General features: G+C 27.3%; 2 protein-coding genes across 3 annotated transcripts; one reads left to right on the top strand and one right to left on the bottom strand.

The window, feature by feature from the left end:
* Window positions 1–824: 824 nt before the first annotated feature.
* On the top strand, window positions 825–4,760 carry LOC107166732 (dynein axonemal light chain 1-like). The gene is made up of 4 exons (XM_089230807.1): window positions 825–914; window positions 1,188–1,339; window positions 4,301–4,593; window positions 4,654–4,760. Exons 1-4 carry the CDS (start codon window positions 825–827, stop codon window positions 4,758–4,760), a joined length of 642 nt encoding a protein of 213 aa, XP_089086933.1.
* Window positions 4,761–7,651: 2,891 nt separating this feature from the next.
* Window positions 7,652–21,723, bottom strand: LOC107166740 (uncharacterized). Of its 2 annotated transcripts, none has more exons than XM_015515530.2 (4): window positions 21,564–21,723; window positions 17,658–17,774; window positions 12,508–12,702; window positions 7,652–8,399 (listed from the first exon to the last, which is right to left on the bottom strand). In XM_015515530.2, exons 1-4 carry the CDS (start codon window positions 21,658–21,660, stop codon window positions 8,206–8,208), a joined length of 603 nt encoding a protein of 200 aa, XP_015371016.1. In that variant the 5' UTR covers window positions 21,661–21,723; the 3' UTR covers window positions 7,652–8,205. The 2 variants fall into 2 exon arrangements, with proteins under 2 accessions (XP_015371016.1, XP_015371017.1); XM_015515531.2 differs by lacking the exon at window positions 7,652–8,399 and adding an exon at window positions 12,012–12,271.
* Window positions 21,724–25,677: the final 3,954 nt, after the last annotated feature.

Genomic DNA, 25,677 nt, shown 5'->3' with positions numbered 1-25,677 from the left:
TTTCTATAGAAATAGATCCTCTATATTTTATTAATTTCTAGTTAAATTAAATTATTTTAGAACCAATTGCTTGTGCTTATTGCTTACCTACTAATAGTTTTGAAATTAACTATTTAACTATAAAATAACTATTAATGGTTTGTAATATAAGTAAATAATTCATTATTTTGCCTATGACCATTTACATACTTGTATAATCTATATAAATACAAAATGACTTGTCCTTGGTGATTCATCATCGCCTAGCTAAAACCGCTGAAGCTATGATTATAAAATTTGGATAACAGTTTTGTTTAGTAATTTTTACACTCACTAAGCAAGGATCTTACAAAATTCAACCTCTACTGTAGGGGGTTAAAGCGGTTATACAATTTAAAGAAAAAAAATTGTTCGTTTAATCGGTTTGATATCTGGAATTGTTTTAAAAATGTTTACCATCAGAAAGCTAAATAACCCCATGAATTCATAGGCTATATTTTATCTTGATAAGTGACCCTTAATTTTTATATTACAAATTTCAGATTATTTTTAGAAATAATAAATATAATAATAATTATATTAATAATATTTTTGTTTGTTATATGGTTACTATTGGTCATATAATTTAGTATATGGATGAATAAGAAATTAGCAAATTGTTCTTAGGTATCAATTTTAAAAATTGTTTCACTTTTACAAATCAAAAAATGCGATAAAATATTATGATTGAACATACTTTTAGTCCTGTCTTTTAAATATTTGTGATTTGTGTTAACATATTTTTTGGAAGTTAAGATAGGGTAAATCCACGGGAATTTGTCACGGAAAGTTTTGGTCATGACTAGATGGGTATAAACGACGATTTAAATAGAAATTGTGAATCATTTATGGAGTCGGTATTTTTAATGGACAACGAAATGCACGGGGATGAGATAGTAATAAAATAAAATAAATAAATAATATTTAGAATCTTTTATAGATTCAATGTAAACAAATAAAATAATTAAATTATAATAAAAAAATTGAAGCAATATATTGTACAACCATAGCAACAAAAACAGAAAACAAAAAAAAAAATTAAATTGTTATATAGTTTATAATTATTAGAGAAACCATAGTATTGCATTTATTTGAAGAATGGGAGTGAGTACTTGAAGTATTATATTATAACTTTATAAATATTAAAAAATGTTCATCATAATATATAGGATGCAAAGGCAACTACGATTAAAGATGCATTAAACAAATGGCAGGAAAAAAACAAAACGCCACTTGCAGAAGCTTTGTATGTCGGCTTGCAATTCCAATGGCCACCAATTGAAAAGATGGATGCTAACCTTGCAGTTTTAAAGAATTGCGAGTAAATTAAATTTAAAAATTAGGAGTAACTATATTTTATTTATGTCAACAAGCTATTAATTTCCTACAACTTCAGTGTTTTGTGATTTTTCTTTTAAACTAATGTTATGAACGTTACCGTGTATACCTGTGATGTTTTGTTATATTTTATATTGTGTCTCTGGTGGTATCCGAAGACGACAATTTGTTGAAATCGTTCTCTGTGTAGCGGGTGATAATCAAATGTTGTTTAATAGTTTATTAATAAAAATAATACACGTTTTAGAGTTGAATGAGAATTGAGAATATTATACTTTATTAGTTTAAAAAAATGTAATTTATACTACAAGCACATTACTTAACTCGAATGAGTCGGGTTCAAGACTAAATTGCCGACAGGACCGATATTATAGTCTCGTCACGCATAAGCAAAATATCTAAGATAAGACGCCTACATACAGGCGTTATTAAATTCTGTAAAACAAGCGTCTCTATAGTCTCTATAGCGGTGGGCATATAATACTAAACATAGGCGTGTCCACGGGGGGTGCAAGGTATGCACCTGCTCGTCCTTCACCCTCTGCGATTTCAAGTGGCACCATGAATTAAGAAAAATTTTTTTAAAAAGGGGTCTAGGGCCCATTAGCCCCTTGGGTACGCACCAGAGAGCACCCTCTGCGTCAAAGGTCTAGACACGCCTATGACACTAAACATGTTTTACATCCGTGGGCGGATAGGCCTACCGGGCTACCGGGCATTTCCCAATGGGCCCCCCTTCGTATTTCGGTAATGGGGCCCTTTAATATCATATATTATTAAATTTGTTTTTCATGTGGGAGGCTCCTTTTTAAAATTTTCTGGTAGGCCAAAAATGGCCTATCCGTCCATGTTTACATCTTTTATCAATCTGTAGATATGAATCCGCTTAGAATATAAATCAAATAAACTAACCACATTTGTATAAAAAATTGTTACCGCTCATATAACAGATCTAATATCACAAAACGTAGAGTCCACGCTCAATTAAAAAAATACCGATATTATTTTGACAAAATAAACAGTCGATTTAGACTGTCAAATACCTTAAAAATGTATTCACAAACACAAATCTGAACTCTTTAAAAAAAAATTCGAACTTCTTAACACAAAAGATTGCTCGCTGTGGAAAACCACAAAAAATATACTTAATTTAAAACACCCACTCCTCGTCGGCTCTAATCCAGCACTAAGATAAAAATAAACCTGACCTTTTGGTGAAAATTTGTCCAATGTATCCCGATATTCTACCCGAACCTGAGATCTCAAACTTGATTGACAAATTTCTAGTCAGCTCTTTCCCGGTACCACTGCCTACTTCCCTAACGAAGTAAAATTTTTAATCTAAAATTTAAAAGCTGGCAAAGCACCAGGATACGATTTAATAATCAACAAAATTCTAAACAAATTAATCGATAAGAATTTGATCCTCTCATTACTTGCATCTTCAATTCCATGTTTAGCTCATACCATCCTTTGATATGAAATCTATCAATAATCATACTCATTCCTAAACCTAATAAACTAAAAAATCTAGCAATTTCATCTAGACCAATATTAGTCTATTTCTAACTCTGGCCTTGATATTTGAAAACTCATTCTCAAGAAAATTATACCGATACTTCTGACACATGATATTATTCTTAACTCTCATTTTGGCATTAGGGCTAAACACTCAATAATACATCAAATACACAGACAAACGCATCTAATATCATCATAATTTGAAAAAAAAAATACTACTGGTGTATTCCTAGACGTTTCGTAAGCTTTCGACCGAGTTTGGCATAAAGGCCTCCTTTATAAAGTAAAACAGTTTCTACACACCCCATATTTCTTAATAATTAAATCTTATCTTGAAAACCGAACTTTTGTTGTTCGGTGGTTTAACGCATTTTCCTCCTACTTTTTTATTCAAGCTGGAGTGCCACAAGGCAGCGACCTCTAGCCAGACTTATTCAAAATATACACCGGCGATATGCTACACTCAAAAAACACAACCATAGCTACATATGAGGATGACACAGTAATACCCTCCACCGTAAACGACCCAGTGCAATTCTCCATCTCTTTACAAAATCACTTAAAGTTAATTGAAAACAGGACAACCAAATGACGTATTAAAATAAACCCCGAGAAGTAAATTTCACAACCAAAAAAACGGAATACCCTTCACTATATTTGTAAAGAACGCATATTCCTAATTCAACGGAATTCAAATATATCGGAGATGGTCATGATGAGAGACTAACATAGGGTCCACATTTTAAATCAAAAAGAAAAATAGTAAACAGTCACCTACATCTCTTACGACCAATAGACCAATACTCAGATACAAATTATCTATACACGTGTAGCTTATTATAAACAAATCACTTTTAAGACTAATTCAGATTTGGGGTCATACTAAACCCTCACAAATCCGTACCATACAGTCGTTCCAATCAATAGCCCTTCAATTTATCACTTCTGCACCCTGGTATGTATCCAACGAGACACTGTAGAACAATCTAAACATCGAAACAGTTAGCTAATTAGCTTCTAGTCACTTCTGTAGATTCTATTCTAAATTATCTAGACATCCAAACCAGAAATGTCATCATTCCCATGAAAAACTCTTCCTGGAAACCCAATACGCCGTTTAAAACGAAAATGGTGTAGAGACTTGCTCAAATAAATCCGCAATAAAATAATATCGCGTTGGGTTCTATCAATGGAGAGCCTCCCTCTTCATATAATCCATCTCTAACCTGTATATTTTGTCATCATATTTACTTATTGTGTTTCACTAGTATAGATTGTTTATTTTCTAATAAATAATAAAATAAACATGACGTTTATAATTATAATAAGTATTATATTAGAATTTATAATTTAAATATCCTACATAATTAATTTTCAATCAATACTTTTGTTGTACCTATGCGTATTTTGATATTTGTTGCAGAAAATTATCACTGAGCACAAATTGTATCGAAAAAATTGTTCATCTTGATACTTTGAGAAATTTAAAAATATTATCATTGGCACGAAATAACTTAAAAAATTTCAACGGGATAGAAAAATTGGCTGATACTTTAGAAGAATTATGGATATCTTATAATTATATTGATAAACTGAAAGGCATTATGGGCATGAAGAAACTGAAAGTATTATACATGAGCAATAATTTAGTTGACAGTTGGAATGAGGTGCAAAAACTTTTAAAATTGGAAACTCTTCAAGAGCTAGTACTGACCGGTAAAGTTTTTTTTTTATATTCATACTTCTTGTTTTAAAAATGTGATTATTTATTTTTAGGTAATCCAATACAAGAGTCTATGGAAGAATCGATCTGGCGTGCTGAATGCATTAAGAGACTAACACAAATATCAATATTGGATGGAATTCCTATCATAAGAGATTAAAATTTATCAATAATATTAGATGATTCAATTTTTGTTTCACGAAATATTAAACTAAATATATTGCTATATCAGAAAAAATCAATTTAAATTAAAAATTGAATTATAAAAATAAAAATTGTAATATTTTTGTTAAGTGTTTAAAGAACAATATACACACTTATTAACTAATAGATTTTATTCTATAATAAAACATATTGCGTTATTATTAATATTTTTTTAGAACACCTTATACTTTTTGTCATTGGTGTGTGTATAATACAATTTTAATAAAAGAATTAGGTATAAATATTATTTATCAGTATTTTTATTTGTCTGTGCTTGGAATAAAATCGTTTTACTAATTTTTTTTAGTAATTCATAATTTAAATCAATAGTTTTAAATACGTAAGCGTTTTAATTTAAATATTAAAATATGGAATAAAAAGATTAGCACAGTCGAAAATGTCAATAATTAAATAATTAATTTTATTATAATAATGGTTTTATTTATTTGCTATATTTTTTTTGAAAATGAAAATACTAAAGTATATTTTTGTACAAATGTAAAATATATTGGTGAAACCACGGAACATTTGAAAAGAGAGTTAAATTTTGTGAACGTAGAAAGATGACTCTCTTGGGTAGTTTTAAATGAAATAAATGATCAACTCATGCTTACGGTTCAGGACTCAGGTAATATATTTACAGGTTAACAAGTTTCTGAATTTCAGACAAACAGCAATGTCAGTCAAAGAAACCGATGGTAAGTTAATAACCCGGTAGCTAGTATATAAGTCAATTGAATGCATGAATAAAATCAGATAGGAAAGATCAAATATTATTTTAAATTTGGTGGAATATGATTCATGCAATATGTATTAAATTAATTGTGAAAGTGTATAATATGAAATTTAGGAAAAACACTACTAAGTATTAATAAAAATAATTATGAGACATTAATTGTTTTAAGATAAATGTTTAAGTCACCTACATAAAATATTTATATGTGTTAAATTGGCTCACATCCTAAACTTTAAGCAATTATAGCAATGCATTAACAGAACCATAACTTAAAAATATTTTAAAAGAAATTGATGATATATTATGTTTAATATATAGACGATGGTAGATAGGCAAAGTGAACCAAATTTTTCTAGAGTAACTATTATGTTAAAAATAATTTATAAATTAAATTTTCAGAATCAAAAAATATCAATAAGGAGTTTTTTCCTTGCAAAAATGGCTGGTACAATTTTCCTCTGCAAAAAGAAAGTTACTCTTAATTTTTCTTCACTCATTTTTCGTTCTACATTTTTTTAAATTTAATTTTAAGTAGTAAATATTATGATATGTATTATACTATTATTACAATATCTGATATTTCGTCTATATAGCTATATATAGTTATTAGCATTATCATTATCAACAACCTTAACTTACTAGCTATTGTGCGCTGTGTTAAGTAAGTGTCTCATTATAATAGTTAATAATATCGTAACATTGTCGAAGTATAATAATAATTATTAATATACTATAATACATTATACATTGGCAATGAGTATTCTTGTAATAAACGAATCTAATCGAATAGAACAAAAATTATTTCACGTTTGTTCGAGATTTACGTTATACTCGTGTATTTGTAGGTACATATTATAAAATATAAACAGCTTATATATTTTATTTCTTTGTATAGTAACAGTAAAATACGATTATCAGTACCTATACAATAATTTTGTGTGAGATTAGATGAAGGTTAAAATATGGTATTTTTTTTTGTTTCATGTTCTCTGTCAAGTGCAATACTGATTTCGAAGAGTTATGATTGATAAGTTGTTAGTAAATACCCACAACATTATTTCCTCACAAAATTCTATTATGGTAGATCAATATAAATATGTTGAGCATAAAAACCAGTGATTACACTTTAACTGCGGGACAACAATTTAATCTTTTACTGTTATAGTGACAAAATATAATCTTGTAATACACTTGTTCAAAAATAAAAACATGAATGTATAATTTATAATGTTTTGTGTCATGCGTGCAATACCTACACTATATACGGTGGCCAGTGAGATATACCTTTGTTTTTATGATGGGTTCTTTCGTCATATTTTATTCATCACACAGTCATTTCGGGTTCAATTATGATGAACAATGAACAAAACAGGTATCCAGCGGTGTCATTTAATTAAATATGGAGTAGGTTATTGTTTGCAAATCAACTATACACCGATAATCGATAGAAGAACAATAAAATAATAATTTATTTTTATAGTGTTTACACAGTGAATAACAAATTAAATAACATCAGTAATTTGTTTGCTAAACATCCAAACTCGATAAACTGCATATAGGCTTACTACATTCGGCATCATGTTATTCTATTTCAATTATTGTCCAGAGAGATTTTTCGGATTGCGACCGCATCTACACAATTGCAGCGTTTGTGGTTTATTTATTCGGCTATCGGTTCAAATATGAAATTATTATGTTCTTATCTTCCCCCAAAAATCGTTAATTGGATATGACGCGTAGCGATGGTGTTAGGGCTATTTCCAAGGCCAATGGATTTAACTGTACAACTATTACTGTAGTCTATCTTACATGTTAAAGATAAATCGAAAACGCATTAAGAGCCAAATCGGTTATTTTTTTTGGTTTAGCATTAGTGAAAGTGTCTTAACGAAACAATAATAACATTAACTTGGGATTTTTCCAGGGACTTTAGTTCCCTCATGTCCAGAAAATAATAATTTGTTACCATCGTTGTATTAGTTAGTCTTAGCAAGCTGTACGGTATCCTAACGTCACGTATAATGTTAGTTTAATGGACGTAGATGAGGGTGACGCGTTCAAATCAAGTATTAAAGTCATAGATGTGTCAAACACAATAACAAAAATAAAAATAATTATTAATAATAATAATTTTAATGATAGAAATAATTTTAATAAATAACTATAATACTTAATAAAAATAGTAATAATAAATAATAACAAAAATAATAATTTACAAAAATAATTTTAAACTTATGTGTATATTTGTACGTTTATCCGTAATATCTTCGTTCGGGTGTTTGGAAAGATTCGACAATTAAAAATAATTCACAAATGAGTAATGACTAGATAGGTACGATTGCATAATAACACAGAACAACAATGTTATCCCGCAGGGCAAAATAATAGTATAAGAACAATCGAAAAAGTTTTGTAATCGTTTCGGGAAAATATTTTAGAACGCATTAAAAAAAAGTGTCCTAAAAATATTTATCAGTAGAGCACGTGCCGTGTTATAATTTTGTGATTTCAAGTCTTTTGCGATGGATTTAAAATATTTTCAAAAAAATAATTATAAACATGTTCTATAGGATTGACATTGAGATTAGTATTTCGATCGGTGATAAAAAACGTGATTGAGTTGCAAATTCAGTTGGGCTGATAAAAAAACAGACGCCGAGACTGTCTACCCGATGGACAGCCGGACCTTGATTGGCTGTATTATTTCCTTGGGTGGCCGGCAGACGTTTCTTCCAATTTCCGGGCAGCAAAGATCAGGCAGGCAGTCCACAGTGGTACGGCACTTCCGCGGGAACAGATCGTAGCGCTTCGGCGGCGGTGGGCTGCACTGCAGGTATCGTGGCCTGCTAGACCGGAGGCCTGTGAACACGATCATCGTAATAGTATTGTCACTGTCGATTCTGCAGCTACCCGCAACCTGTATTTCGTACCTCGTGTTTGCAACATTTTAATGAAAAAAACGCGGAAAAAAATAACAATGATACGCTGGTATAACATCACAGGTATATACTATATACCTAGCAATATCGAGGTGATTTTTCTAATGTGCAAAGCTTAGGTACTCTCCTATTTTTTTTACAAAATCGTTGAATGAAATTATGAATTTCAGAAATTTTTATCACACTAAATAAGGGTCCTGTAATAAATGTTGATGTATTTAAATAGTAATTAAGTGGCCGGGTGGATTAAGACGTCGGTTGCGACGCGCACCGTCACCGGTTCGAATCCCGGTCATGGGCGGCATCGTTTTTCGGGCAGTTACAAACCTACGAGTCCCCATTCGAAATTCTGCCAAAACATCCACGAGCACCAAAACCAACAGTTCCCTCCCTGACAGTTCCACAGGCTATAATAGCTCTTGTCGAAGACTCACAATTTGTGGGGGACCCTCTCAAAAAAAAAAAAGTATTCACAGTTGAATATATCAGAAACTATTAATTCAAATTTTAATTTTAATAGTGCTTCTATATATTATAATAATTCACAAACTGTTAACATTCATTCCTATTTGAAAAAAAAATGTTTTCACACTAGGATAATTTGTAGTCTAAATATATATTTAATTGGAGATAATAGAGTCCTTGAAAATCAAAATTTAAATAATGAATAGCATATATTATTATCTGTTGATTAACGAGTATGCATAATTAATAGCCATTGTCTAATGTCTATACACGACTTAACTATACACAGCAAAAGTAAAGGCAGATTCGTATTATGAGGGGTGCTCAGTAATATGGCGCGAGCCATTTGGATAATAACAACAGCTCCTTAAATAAATTCAAGCGAAATCCAATTTTGTGCAGCTTGTTTATAATGCCGAGTGTTTCGGTTTCATACATAGGTATAATCTTTTTGAACGTGAGTGAGTTTGAAACATAAAAACCTTATAAGAAATACTAATAATTCAATTAAACACGATTTCCGTAATTTTTTGATAAATTGTGTATTTTTAAAATATTTGTCATGTGAACGTATATAATATGCCACTGACGGAATAGTAATATTTTATTTTCGATTATTTATCAACCAGAAATGAATCATGATGTTCACGAATTTAAGATACTAATATTATACTGAAAATAGTTATACATTTTCTACTATAGCATTTGTTATCTACAAGTATTATGCTCCAATCTTTTATATCCAGTAGATAAGTTATAATTTTATTAAAATCAAATTTTGTATTTAAACTTTTTTTATATAATACTCTGAAGATACAACAGTGGCATGTGTCTCTCTGAGCGCCCCTTTTGAGATGCTTTTGGTAGTATTATTATTGTATTATACCTATATATATTTGTTTTAAATTGGTAGTAATATAATAAGCTTACAAAGCTTATTATTACGTTATGCGTTAAACAGTTTTGGAAAATACATTTTCTAAAGTATTCCAAAAATTCAAAAAAAAAAAAAGCATAATGTTTAAAAAGAATTGTTCAATACGTCCTAATATCTAAAGATTATCTACTTATATTATTTCACAACGTTTTATAGATATATGGCAATGATATGTAAATAATTTATGTGAGGATTTGACGTACCGATAATTGTGAATAGTAAGCTTAGAGTTAATTGTTTTGTGTATAATGAGTAATGACAATAATGTCGTTATTTTAGGTGCTTAAAAAATTTACGACTACACGATTTTGATTACTGTTTTCGATTTACGTCCCTCAGCAAACGACGATTTTTAAGTCCCGATACGGTGGTGGTTGATTTCACGGTAAAATATCGTTAAAGCTGTTTTTATTTTTCTACTGCATTTTTAGAACCGTATTTAGACCGTATATTTATTATTATTATTTTGAAGTTAAGTCACATGTGTTATGACTCGATAGTATACGTAAATTAGCGTTTAAGAGTTATTTAAAAGTATTGCTAAAACTAGTTTATTAGGAAGTAAATATAGATCGCTTAATTGGCAACTATAATTTCTTATTTGAATTTAATGTTTTTCAGTTTAGTCTGAATTGATGTACTATTATATTATTATTATTATAAATATTGTTATAACTATTATTATGTATTCTAAAAGGTGCTGACTCTTGATCAACAATAGATAACACTTTTTTAGTATATCATATAAGAATGCAGTAAATCAATTATAATTAATTGATCTATCAATTGATTATAATTTATCTCTATTAATTGAACGCTCTTAATTCCTTAAAGGTTCATTGTTATTATTTAATTAATATTCAAAGAATATTTATTTTTATTTTTTTCTAATGCAAGAAAATTCATATCTTTTAATCTAATACAAATAATTTGGAATTATAATTAATATTTAACTGATACTGAAACAAATAAAAACATTTTATAAATAATTATGAAAGGTTCTAAAATATGTGTGTATAAAAAAATGTGAGATACAATTTACTCTAAATTTCAATTTAAAAAAAGCATTTTATTTTATTTACTTTTGAAAACAAAAAGACTTTATACAGAATTTGGACATTGCAAGAAAAAATTCGTACAGTTAAATAGTATAAGCAAAATACTACTTAAATATTGACCAGTTATTATTAATATTTAACTATAATTACCTAAGTTAACAATATCTTTAAGAAAAAAAAAATGCTACAGTGTATTATAATAATTGTGTTATAATTATTGGCATATTTTTGTGAAACGTATGATTAGAATTTAGTAATATTTTTCTTTTAATTAGTATTTATTTTATCGTAAAATCTGATAGATATTATAGTTTATTATTTTATATATTATACGGGAGAAATATTATAGGTACATCAAATAATAAGAGTCTTATTAATATTATCGCATCTGCTCAAAGTTTTACATTTAATGGTTTAAATTGAAATAAATAATAATTTATAATAATATCTTTGATGTTTCTTAAATATTATATACCTAAGTATACTAAGATGCAGTGCTTTTCGTAAATATGGATTCATAACGAACTTTATGTCAAAGTTTGAGAATGGAAATGGAGCATTATTTAGTTTAAATTGGATTTAATTGTGGGTAAATGCCGTTTCTCAGTTATCGTTTATATAGAATTGTAATTAGTGTCAAAGTTCTAACGGTCTAAAGCAGCATTTCATTTATAACAGGTATTATACAGCAAGAGTGAATACCGACTAATTTATTGTAAGCACTTACTTATTAGTTTTTATTCATTTTATTTCGATTGATATAGATGAAAAATTTAAATTAAAAGATTCAGAAAATTCAATATTTTTAAATCATATTTTTTTTAAACAAAATATTATTTGATTAGATGCAGGTGTGTGCGTAATATTGTATAAATATTTTGTTATAATTTTTTTTGTTTTAAAACGTTGAATATTAAGGTTAGGTTAAGAAATTTTATAATTATCAAATTATCATGAACATTCGTGTATATACCTATATCATAGCTTTATTTATCATTTTTTAAATTATAATAATATATAAAATGTTATTACCTATTTAAGATACTGCAGTATTGATAATACATCAAGAACATTTAATATATTTCAACATTATTAAGGTATATTTTATAAAAATGTATATAAAAATACAATTTATTCTTGCAATAAATTTAATTTATTTTATAACAAGTCAAAAAGAGTAAAATATTTTGAAATTTTAGAAGTATAATAATATAACACTTGATATTTTTGTATCTGATTAGAGTGTAAGTGCAATAATATAAACAGTGCTTTTCTCGTGTCCTTTTTACTGCGGTTGAACTCCTGGAAGTATTAGTCGAGTAGGTACTAAAACTAATCAAAAATACATATTAAAAAATATGTCGACAACATGTGTTTATTTATTATTGCGTTGTAATGTAAGTATATGGTAATTTGAGAGAAATTGTATATGTCAGTTTAAGATTGTTCTGAATTTATTATTTAACATACAATCAAACGTTTTATCAAGTATAATAATTACATCAACGTATTATTAGCTTTTAAATATTTTACAAACATAATATTATGTATTGTGGATAAGAACTTACTTTTTGTAATGGTTTTCATTAAATCGTTTCGCCAACTTGGCAAAGGAATTCGACAGTATTTTTGACCGTTGAGTCCACCGTATCCACAACATATCCTTGGCCAGCAGTCTCTATCTGTGTCACAATGTTGCCGAGGGAAAACTGGAGGTAGTTCGAATCCTGGACAAGATTTATTGTCCAGTTGAAAAATATTTGCTGAAATGAACCCACACATGATATAATTTAACATTATTAATAATAATGATGAATTAAAAATTATATGGTTTTAAATTATTAGTTGTCATTATTAAAGACAATCAGTCCATAAAATTATAAACTTGTTTAACTATACATTTTACGAAAAAGTGATACGTATTGGAATTTGTTTCATTTAAAACTTTAAATTAACATGAATTTAAATTCATTTTCAAGTGCTGTCACTGGATAGATGCCCCATACTTTTGAGCTTTTCTTTAAATGTAAATAAGTGAATGCTACACTTATAATTATTACATTACATATTATGTACATTTTATACACATCATGGAATTTTCGAAATAATAGAAACACTCATATCAAAAGTATCTAATTAAAAAACGATTAGTTTTTGAAAACTTGTTTTAAATATGTGTTGAGGTTTAGCAAAAGCGTATTCAATAACCGAATAATAATAAAAATACAATGAATTTTAAATTTTAAACGTCAATTTGTTTTATTGGAAAGAGCTCTTTGGTGCTTATTTGTCGAATATTTTTATAATTTCTTTTACATTTTTTATGATAGAAGCACAAAAGGTTGCATGGATACATTTTCACTTTTCATTCCATACTTAAAAATTGTTTGAAAAATATTTTCGTAGTATTATGTTGTTATAAGCTAATACATCTTTTCTATAATGTACTTAATATAAAAATGAAAATTGAAAAAAATAATATCCTATTAGGTTTTCCAAATGGAGGATGAAAAATACCTATGTTAGAATGTTGTTATTATTATTTCTTATCTGAGTATTTCTGCAAGAATTTTTAAGATGCCTACAGTAATAACGACTCAAATGTGTTAAATATGTTTAAATTTTGTAAGCAATACGCACTAATTAAGTTTAATATGGGCATCAGAATACTTGAGCTGTTCTATTTGATTTAAAAAACTAAAACTAGTAAAACTTATTAGACTGAGTTTATACTTAACGAAAATACTTTGAAATGTGACTGGATGAAAACTATAATATTTATCACTTAATATTGATTATAAGTATTTGAAATTGTTAAGCGAGTACAATGATTCTATTGAATGTAATGATTTTATACACCAAAATTGTCAAAATTTGTTAGTAGGTAGCGAAACGTAGACATTGTTCGATACCAATTTTTAATTTTAGTACATATACATAGTGATCTTGAAGTTATTTAATATTTATTTAAAAATCGTTTAAGCTATTTATATATACTTTATATTTTTAGTATAATAAATATATTTATGAATTTTAAGAATCCTTTTAATAGTTTATAAATAACTTTTGTATTAAGAATAATATACTGAAAATATATAATAACAGATGATTAAAATTGTCTTCTAAGCTTATTTCATGAATTGAATGGTATTAGAATTTACTATAATACTTAGAACATTAGAAAAAGCAATTGTTATAAGTGTAATTTTCAAATATTTATTTTGAAGGTACCTAGTCAAAGGTATCTAATAGCTGTATATAGTTTAAATTATATTAATTGAAAACAGATTTAACCTTTGAACCAACGTTTTTAAGCTTTCAGTAGTTTTCGAAAAAATGCAACAAATTTTTTAAAATCTAGTGAAACTTATGACAAAGTGATATTATAATTCATTGCAAAAAAATATAAATATGAATTAGTCATAAAATAATAATAACTTTATTCTCAATATATATTTTTGTAATTTTTACCGGTTTATTAGTTTTCATAACATTGTTCATGTTAAAATGTGATAGAATTTACTGAAAATTGTATTACATATTGGATTGCTTAAACTTTATACGATTTTAAATAACCTATTTAAAAATAATATAAAATACATTTTATCACTACTGATCAGATATGAAATATTTGAATGAAAATGTTATTATTGTTGGTAATTTAATATAGAAACGTCAAACGTAACTTTAACTATTAACTTTTAAAATACACGATTTAAAAGTATAAAACATGTGATCAATCATGATCAGTGGCATACGTGGCATATCGTTTAGTATTTGGTTTTAGTTGTTGTTAGATTGATCTATCACTATCATTCGACCAGTTATGAAAAATAGAAACAAAAAGTATTTTTATTGTAAGTATTCAATTTACAAGTGATGTACATATGTCAAAATAATAATGTATATGTTAGTAGTTATTAAATTTAATTTTACACGAATAATTTAAATGCTGGACGTTTTTTATTCAGTTGAAAAACGTTATTACATTTTTAAATGTGGAACATTTATTACAGGAGCAGCTTGACATGATATTATTAAAACCAATAACTTTTAATTACTAAATAACTGTACATCAGGAAAATTATTAATTACACCTAAGTCATGTGATATATTCAAAGTGTGCATAATTATGTTTCATAAAAATACTAAATAAAATATAATAAACTAGAAGAAGATTAACAATAAATTTGACATGTAAGCAATACAGGCTTTGCCTTATTCAATTGTAGTTAAGTATAAATTCAGGCTGTATTGTGTAGGCTAGAGCAATATCCGGACCTAGTGATGATAATTTGATACGTAGATCAATAAAACGAAATTTAGTTGGCAAAATATTAATAGGTACCAGTGTACCACTAATAATGACATTGTTGTTTCATTATTTTTGTTAAAGTATTAAATTAATGTTTATAATAATGTTATCTTTTATATAAGTTGAAAATATACACAGAGATTTTTTATGTGATTTTTGAAGTTTCTCAATAATAATGAATCTCTGGAAAAATACATCCATAAATAGATAAGAAATAATAGAATTATTGTAAAAACAATAGTCTCATGCTTTTTTTTAAATTTCATTAAACATAATCTAAAACTATCAAACTAATCACAGAAACATAACACAGGATGTAAATAGATTTTTTATTAATTTATGATGAGAGTATGATAAAAAAAAAGTTATTCTGATTTATTAGTATTTATAAATTAATTTTAATCAAATAATTAAATAATAAAGCCTGGTGAATTTTGTTAAATATTTAGTTATTATAGACCAAAGAGTAACTAGTTAACAATTAATTATAATCTATCGTTTATTGAGTAAAAACGTGTGTTTACAAATTATATTTTGTATATGTAAAGGAAAACGAACAAATTCAAATTTACGGATTTCTTATTTAATTATGCTTATTATTTAAATTAAATACTTAATTAAATTTAAACAAAATATGAACAAATGTTATGTTAACTTTACCATTGAGAAAACCTATTTAATAAAGAAAATCGAAATCCCATTATATCTTATGCTTTTAGTTGAAATGAATTCTTATGAAAATGTACTTTATATAGATGTGTCAATATTTTAAAAGTTTTTTTTTTAAATATTTAAAAGTTTTGTATTTCGAAGAAATGAAATGCTAGTACAATGTATGGACACAAATATTTACCATTAGTTTGAACCATTATATTGCAACATGTACCTACTATCAGTAACATTTAACACAATCATAATATTATTGGGTAGGTTTTTTGAATTCCACAACCAAGACGAAAAATAGTCCATATAAATTCTTATAAGTCGAATTCCAAAACATTTTCTATATTCACACACAAAGGATATCGAAAATAAAATACAACGAATAGTATAAAAAAATATGCACCTAAAAGAAAAAAAGGTTTGCAGTAGTGAAGAAGTGAGGTAGCAGATTTCAGGGTTTTTCCCTATACTGAAAACTACGTACCATTAAACTCAAGAAGATGGATATATCGGTGGAAATATTGTCGATAAAAAAAATTGCATGGAATAGGTGAAATACTCAAGATAAGGTTGACACGATGGGTAGAGGCGGGGATCGTTTAGCCACGATAGATCAAAAGATAACGGCAGCCGTTACAACAAAAAAATTGCTAAAATCCTCGCGAATGTCGTAAATTCCGCGGACTTGTGAAATCTAACTATGCGTATAATTTTATGTTGATAAACATAAAAAATTTCTGAGTTCATAGAATATTAATTATGAAGTCTGTTGTGAATTAGTTAAAATAGTTTAAAATAGTTAAAATAGTTAAAAAAGTGTCAAATAAAATAAATTTTAAAATAGTTCGGGCTAAATGCCTTCACCATAAATTTTGTAAACAAAAAGAAACAAGTTCGAAATCAAATATTACGTTGTAGGTTTATTGCTTCCAAAAAATGGATTAGAACACAGAAAATATTCATTGTAATATTATCTACAGTACCTATATAATAATGCTGTTGACTTTTATTTTGATACATTCATAATACATAAATAATAATGTTAAATGTGGAAAATAGTCAGTAATATTTTAGTCAAAAAACTAATATAAATCACCATAATACATTAAATAAAATAATTTACGATACAATTAATCAATGTAATTAAGGATTAATAGTATAACAGTACAATTTTATGGTTGACGATCAGCAATGTTATAGTACTGATTCCATTGATTTTATATTTTCAAAATATTTTGAATCAAATTAATTTTATTAGTCAAAGTTTTATCCACTGTAGAGAACTTCTTAATTTTTAATTTAAAAATACTCATGGTCAAATGTTTACTCTCCATCGTAGAGTATTATAATTGAAATGATAACATGTGGATTGCGGAAGGTTAAAAATAAATAAATAATATTTTAAGTAAAAAATTTTTGAATTGATTCTGCGTAAAGTCTGTAAAAAAAAAATAGAAATCTGGAAAAAATTTTCCTGTTTGAGTGCGTGAAACAGAAAATACGTCATTGAGAATTCATTATTTTAATAGTTGTTTTGTACCTTTGTAAGTTGACTGAGATCAACATAGGCACATCGTTTCTTTAAAATGTTTTTAAACTAATGGGTTTACCCGGAAAATGTCATGGATTTTCAAATCTTCTTAGAAAACTACAGGGAACATAAGAAAGTGGTTTTTGGCGGACGGTTTTTTAAGAACATTATTATTCACTGTGATGGCAGACGCGGGGTAGCTTACGTACGTTTCTTGGTGGTTGTCCAACTCGTCGATGGGACACCGCCTTGTCCATCTGGTTCACATCTACCTCCATCACAACTGAGATCTACGTCATCCAGACTGTTGATCGATACATCATCATCTGTAATACGCAAAACACGAACTATAATAATGAAAAAAAATGTAACAATGGTAAAATTCAAATAAAAGATTTTATCAATGCCTGAGAATTTTGAGTGGAAATTGATCATTTTTAAATGTAGTTGGCCTCTTGCTAGAATTCCTGAGGAAGATTAATGATTTTATTGACTTATATGTGTATGTTTTAAGAGAACGCCACACCCGCATGTGCTGTTAATATCTTACAACACTATTATTATCTTATTTAGCAGTTATCGGGGCCAGATTTAGGTATGGACTGAACATATTGTGGGAACCCCAAAAAATAAACAACACAACACTTTTTTAGTTTATTGGTATACAGGTAAACTAGTTATTTAGTTTTAATTGACCTACAAGATAAAAGTATAATCACATAAATCGTGAAAAGCTGGACCGAATTAGTAAATTTTTTTTTAAAATGTTAATAATATACTTTAAAATAAAGTTTTTAGGGAAAGAAAAATTGAAAAATTTGGGAAAACTGAAGTTTTTTTGAAGTTTTTGTTATTGGTTGCATAATATTATATTATAGTATATAGTCATGTTAAAACATATGTAAAAATCAGTATATTTTCTTTATATAAACAATGACCACAAGTTACATAATAATTCTTATAATTTTGTTATTAGGTCACTATATGTTTAACCCTCAATGGTTTATCTGAAATCATTAGACTAAAAAAACCTATTGGATCATTTTAAATACAAATTTATACCAATAGATTCCTTGATATTTGTAGGAAGCTCATAGCTTATTATATCGGGTAAGGCTGAATCGCACTTATCTTAGTCCAATAATTGCACTTGGGTTAAAAAATGTAATGAATGAACTGTAGTCGGGTAAAAATAGGTTGTGTTTAAACTGCACTCAAGTTCAAATAGCTTCAACTTATTTCCTTTCCCCCTTACAGATTCTGGACTAACAATGATTTTAATCATTGGCGTGGTTAAAAATTAGTTTCTGCATATATAATAATATTATTATGTGAATATAATAAACATATTGTGAGGTAAATGTATATTTTAAAAAAAAATTATTAAATAGTATATTATTATACTTTTAATATACATTATATTACATAAACTATTTGCTTCATAGGCTAATCTAGGAATTCATAGCAGGGTGTGCCTTCACCTCAAAAAGACCCTCTGTAGTTCAAAATACCTCTTGGTTATCACACGTTTAAAATATGTCTCCAATTTGAAATAAAATTAATAATATTAAATAATATTATTAAGTTTAATTTTTATTACCTAGTTTAGATGCTATTTTTCATGCTGTAAAATACACATGTAATGTTTCAAAATTATTCAATTTATTAAACCATCACTATTGCAAAGTTCAATATAATATTTTATTCAATTATTTTTTTTGGACATACTTACAACCAACAATTAAATTGTTAATCAATTATGTTTAAAATTGTTGGAAGTTTAATATAACATCTTATTTTTATTATTATTAATAACAAACAATTGTATGAAATATATAATATAACTGGTATCTAGAAATAGGTGACATGATATATTATACTTAATACTTCTAATACTTCTATGTTAAATGTTAATACGAAATACGAAATAAAATATTTTTCATTTTGTCAATAACTATAAAAATGATAATTACTGGTAAAATTAAATTACATAAAATAACTATGATTATGGCTATAAGCCTATAAATTACGACTATAGCCGTGCTATAAATAAACAGGCATGTTTTCTCTTTTCTTGAAAATATTGCTGATCATTTATCAACTATGTTTATCACTATAATATTTATTGACAATATTTGTACCCATAAAAATGTATTAAAATTAGAACACAAATTGTTTAATTTTTAGACTCATTACTCAATACCATTGTAACTGAGTATAAGGGCCCTACACAGGTTTATAAGAGTCGCAGGGTGTGTCCTGGCACACCCTGTAGATTCGTCTATGAAAGAGCATAAAAATAATAATAAGTATCTATATCAATAATTGCATTTTAAGCGGAATGAAAGTTAGCGTTTTATCAAAATTTAAATTAACTTTATTTTTTGAACTTTTTTGTTCAACAACCTTTTTTCAACAATGCCGTTCAACCGTGTACGCGATTATCAATTTTCAGAAAATATGCAATTATTTATTAGCAATTAGAATTTTTAGGTCGTTATAATTTTTACAGGTGTGGTGCTGGACATGTTTTTCATCTGAATACCACGTAACGTTGGACCTAAACTCAGTGTCTATAAAAAATGTTTAAAGGAATGTTTAAAGGAGAAACATTTCGTGAATAATTAAGGTTATAGCTGAAACATTGATGACTAATAACAAAAAAAAAGATAAATATACAGCAGATAAGAATTAATTATAGAAAAAATGACGAGGAATTCAGAATAAAAAAAAATACACAAAATAATTATACGAATAATTCGATGAGGAGTAACCATCGGCCACTATTACTGCAGTTAATGAAATATAATTTACTCGTAGGTACGAATATAAAATTGTATTTCTACATAATTAAATTAAATTAAATTAATGAAATACAATGAAATTATAGAATATATTGTACAATGACCAGAAATGTGGCTAATATGTCATTATTAGGGCGGAAATATAAACATCAACAAAAAATTCGATTTACTGAACTATATTGATATTACAAAGTTTAATAAATTAAAAAGTTACTAAAAATAAATAAATGAATATATTATGAAATTTAGATACTTATTTAAATGCACATTGAACATTATATTTGTTGTGTTTTATCATAGCGATAACAAGGCAGGTGCTTTGTGATATTTTAAAATAAAAAACTTTGATGATTATCGACAAGTGTTAATATTTACTATCTTGAAAAATTTTGTTTCGCGTCTGATAAGTCATAGGAACTAATATAATACGTAATAAAAATAGAAATATTAGTAAAATAAACTGAATTATATTTAACTTATTTTTCAAAGGAATTTGAGCTAAGTTTTTATTACATTTTATTTGTTCTTATGAAATTTACTAAAAATAATACCATTAAATCATAAAAATACCATGGAATGCCAAAAAATTCTGTACAGATCAAAATGTTAAAATTAATGTAAAGTAAAAGATTTATTTTTATTCTGTGATGTATGAAACGAATTTTGTTTTGTGCTTAGAAAGTTATGTTCTAAAGCATTAAAAAAAAAGGAGATTTGCATTTAATCTACGTCATCTCTAGTCATTATTTTTGTTTAAAAATATTACATTTACCATTGTCTATGTCTTTATCACTTCGATATGAATTTATGATGCATCTAAACTAAAAATATATATCGTGTTTAATTACCAAATTAGTGATTATTTTTATTTGATAGTTAATATGTTGAAATTCAAAATTTAAATTGCATAATTAATTAATTTAATTAAGAATATTTAAAAATCAAAGTAATCCCAGGCTACATACGAGTTCTTCTCGGTGAGGTCCAGTAAAGGTCAGTTGATATAAAATTTGATAAAATCATGAAAATGAAATGAAATAATATTGACGTAAAATACTATGCAAAATACTTTGCGTAATGAAAAAAAAATGTAACCCTCTAAAATACGCGTACTGTCCGATAATAAACGATATTATGTACTCGATACAGTCACGTACTACATGGTGATCATTTTTTTTTTTTTTTTTTTAATAATTAGAGGTGCTCAACGGTATCCAAGTTTTCCCGTAACGTGACCAACCGATCTCTACGTATTTTTTCACCACGGAGGCGATGTCATAAAAATAAATAAAAAAATATTTTGTACCGTACCGTTTTTTGGTCGTATTTCACTTCCGTTTTTCGGACCAACCACGGCCCGGACGGTCGGCAGCAAGAGCAGAATGGATAAGACGAACTGGTGGCGCATAGTGTCTGAGTATTCGGATGTCACTGCCGGTATTCACACACTCACACGCATGACTCGTTGGCCCTCAGCGGTTACCTTTCCCACCACCCGATCGCAACAACAACAACAATTATAATATAGTAATAATGATTATTATTATTATAATATGTTATCGTCTACAGTCGTCAATAAACGCGACGTTAGAATGATGTACTACAGGGTGATCGGTTTTTTTTTTAATTCAGCGGCGTCCATTTCGGAAAACCTAAAGAATTTCAAGGCCTTGTTATAACATGTTTTACATTTTTCATTTATTTTACTGTGTTTTAAAATTATTTATAAATGAGAAACATACACGTATTTTAATTAGTTTTTCGAAGTATTGTAATATATTGTTCTGAAAGTTTTGATGTATAATATAAATCGAATATCGATTACAGGTGGTGTAAGCGTTTACATTTTAGACGAGTGAAGCAAAGTACTGCGGGGTAAAATGTTAATGTTGTTAATGATTCATTCTACTTCACTCATTATCTAAAAATGTAAACTCTTTTAATTAGTGATTTGGAATTCGAACTTTATAATTATTTATCTTCAGAAAAATAGTTTGATTGGAAATGCGTCCGTTTTTTTACACAATATTTTGGTTTGAAATAATATAAAAAACTTCCAAAAATCTTTTTCAAAAACACATATTACAATTACCTAGGAAAGGACCATAGCTGTTTTCTATTAAAAAAAATCACCTTGTATATACATTGTGAGTATACATAACGACGTCATGCATTATTTGTAACGCACTTTATTTGTCGAATATCCATGGTAATTACCTGCGGTGGCGGAGGGGGGCGATCAGGGTTAGACATAACTGCGGCTGAAGTTGTGTCTCTACCGGGCCATACCAGCCGTGGGTCGTGGTCATCAAGAGACTTATTCAAGGAAAAACGGTAATTTATACTATTACAGCTGCAGCAGGTAGTTGAAAATATGATTTGTGGTCTATGTAGAACTGTACCTGCAGATATTCCAATGAATATGATATTTAAATTTGTGATTTTCATCATAGGATTGATAATCTTCGATAGCTTATTACATAAATATTATATATTTATTTATAATATTATTTTATTTTATTCCAACATTATATACTTATAAAAATGAGTTGTAGTATCCACTAAATATTGTGTTCTTAATAAATAAAAACACAGATTATAAATTTAGATATGTAATTAGTTTAACTTTTTTTAGGTAAGTATAGTATAAAATATGATATACTTTTTAATAGATAATATTTTGTTTTAAATACAGTTGAAAAAACTCGTATCATCGAAATTGAAATTTAATAATTTAATGTTCAATATGTGAATACAATTTAAAAACGCGGACAAGTGGTACCTTCTGTATTGTAGCTATCGATGCCATTATAATGGATATTATATTTGTTTTATTGATAAATCATTGCATACAATAAGACATTCTGAATGAACAGTTGTTGTCATCCTAGCATACTTGTATAACTTATATAGATAATTAGTTAATATATATAAAAAAAAAATAACTAACAAATATTGAAGATATTATATCAAGGCTATAAATAGCGTAAATCGTCGTTTTCGGTAAACTTTTCTTGTGATGGTGGGAGAAAATTTTGTTGAAAATCTTCTATTAAAATTTCCAATGTAAGATATGAAAAGAAAATTTTTTTATGTTTGTATTGTTAGGTATAAATTTCTAACTGAAGAATAATTTACGAAATTAGAAAAAATTTTCATGGCTATATATTTTATTACACATAAAAATGCTAATTTAAATATTTGATGAAAATATATCAAGTGTTTATAGTTATTATATAAATATTAAATTTTGAAATTTGATATTTTTACCTTTAAAAATTAGGCACTAACTAGATTCACAAAAATGATTTTTTTGCAATATTGATAAATTTATTTTTGTATACATATTGATGTTTTTGTTATTTAAAATTGGTACACATAATTTTCTAAAGAGATAGAAAATCTGCCATTTTTTTGAAATTTATTGTCTATTACTAGAAGCTTTTAACAAAACTGTCTAAAATATGAAGTGCAAAAAATATCGTGAACTTCTGATCGTTGCTAGGCGTAACTTAGAAGTTGACATATATTACCTACTCTCAGATTGAGCTTCACGAAGATTCAACATCAAAAGGTTATACTTTATCTAATCTGTCATATACACTCGAGTTAGTGAATCATTATAAGTGGTTGGTACAGGGTAATGACTTCAACAAATCTAAAGATAAATTGGACGTCCTGAAATTAATTAACCAAAATGTACATACAGTGCTAAATGATGATAATAAATAACAAAAATCGAGATATCAAAGTTATATTTTCAAGGTGTGTACGCAAATTAATTGAACTTAATTTGTTACAAAGTAATATTTTTTGCAATTATTATTATTTCCATAACAATGACCTTAAATATTAAACATTTTACACAGCCAGCCACATTTGAATTGCCCCCAAAGAGGTGCATAAGAAAATGTGTCGAGGAGGAAATGCATAAATACATAATTGTATGACTATTGTGTTGGAAGAAGCCACTAGTTGTTAATAATATATACTGATTAAAAATCAAATTAATTGAATAAATGGTTTGTTTTTTATTGCTCAAATAATTAGGTATATTACATGAACACGAACTTACTGTCAAAAAAAAAAATGTTAATTTGGAAATCTCTTTGTCGAATTCTCTACCACTTCATAAACATCGCTGAACTGATATAAGTAGGCAATTGCCATTTTTAATTGCATTTTAGTTGCAAATAAAACAAGCAAATTTATATGGTCTCTTTAATTTATTTATTTTATTCCACACCTATACTGTATGAGTTAACCACTAAGCTACATATCATACAGATACCGCGGAATTATATGGGATCATTGGTCAAATTTCGTGGATTTAGTTTGTAATTTTTACGTGTGGCAGTGGCAGAGAGTTAAATGGAATTAGGGACAATACACACAATATATACAACATTACACAGAGCTTATATTTTATAAGAAACGTATCCTGTTTGTTTCAAACATCTCGCTCTCATAAATCCACCCCACCACATCATTATGAACCCCTATGACGGATAATAATCTAATTCGCCATATTATGTAGGATGGGCTTTCAGACTTTCGACACGCCAAACGTAGTAAATAGCGAACAAAATAATATAGTTCAAAAATGACTATTGTAGGTGTAAGGGTTATTTTAATCGTTAATTTAGACAACAATAACGGTAATGAAAAAATACATTTTTTAATCGTTACATAATATAATTTCAAATCGTCGGAACAATAGTGTGCTATTTTTCACCTATGTATACTGTATTTAAATTAGAAGTATTCATGGTGAATAAAATCATAGGACCCAATCATTTGGTAATATAATCTCGTTTATACTTCGTAAATAGTTACAAAAGATGTTTTTTATTTCAACCAATATAAACACCGATTTTTCTATCGTATAAATGCAAATAAGCGCAATTTGGAGCTTGGGAGGGGGCTCGATAAGTACCGAAAGTTTTGAATTTAGCACGTTTATAATATTTAGTAATATCGTTTGTGGACTAGTTAAAAAAAAAAAAGTGACACATCCATAGAACCTCCGTTTCCCATCATTATAATTGTTCCACTCCGAATTCGTGTGTACATCATAAATCGAGACTTATGTCTCCCACACAGCATTTGCAAGTATTTTGAAGTTATTGAATGATAAATATTTGATTAACAATATTGTATAAATATTTTCTTCTCGTGGTAACCAAATATTATGCTATATGATTGCAAAGAAATGTTGATTAAATATTTTTTTAAAGTTTCTATAGAAGTCTATATGACAATATATTTTTTTTAAATATGTGGTTAAAATGTTTTTGAAATGTTTTTTATAAAATATTTTCCAAAAATGAACTTCTTGTCCAAAAAATATAACTAAATTATTTTCTAATTCTTCAAGCAACTTTTAAAATTATTTTAACAACTATTATTTTCCTGTATATATTTT

Source organism: Diuraphis noxia, unplaced genomic scaffold (assembly GCF_037042655.1).
Source record: "Diuraphis noxia isolate RWA-SAM2 unplaced genomic scaffold, SU_Dnox_SAM2 contig0001, whole genome shotgun sequence".
Taxonomy (NCBI): Eukaryota; Metazoa; Arthropoda; class Insecta; order Hemiptera; family Aphididae; genus Diuraphis; species Diuraphis noxia.
This window is presented reverse-complemented; position numbering and strand designations above follow the sequence as displayed.

Bases quoted from the DNA above. Each gene is read 5' to 3' on its own strand.
- LOC107166732 (XM_089230807.1), top strand. From the start codon at position 825: ATGGGTATAAACGACGATTTAAATAGAAATTGTGAATCATTTATGGAG. The intron at 915-1,187 runs GTAATAAAATAA...CATAATATATAG, and splicing joins AAATGCACGGGGATGAGATA to GATGCAAAGGCAACTACGAT. The intron at 4,594-4,653 runs GTAAAGTTTTTT...ATTTATTTTTAG, and splicing joins TCAAGAGCTAGTACTGACCG to GTAATCCAATACAAGAGTCT.
- LOC107166740 (XM_015515530.2), bottom strand. From the start codon at position 21,660: ATGCGCCACCAGTTCGTCTTATCCATTCTGCTCTTGCTGCCGACCGTC. The intron at 17,775-21,563 runs GTACGGTACAAA...TGCGTATTACAG, and splicing joins TGAAATACGACCAAAAAACG to ATGATGATGTATCGATCAAC. The intron at 8,400-12,507 runs GTAAGTTCTTAT...TCGTGTTCACAG, and splicing joins AATGAAAACCATTACAAAAA to GCCTCCGGTCTAGCAGGCCA.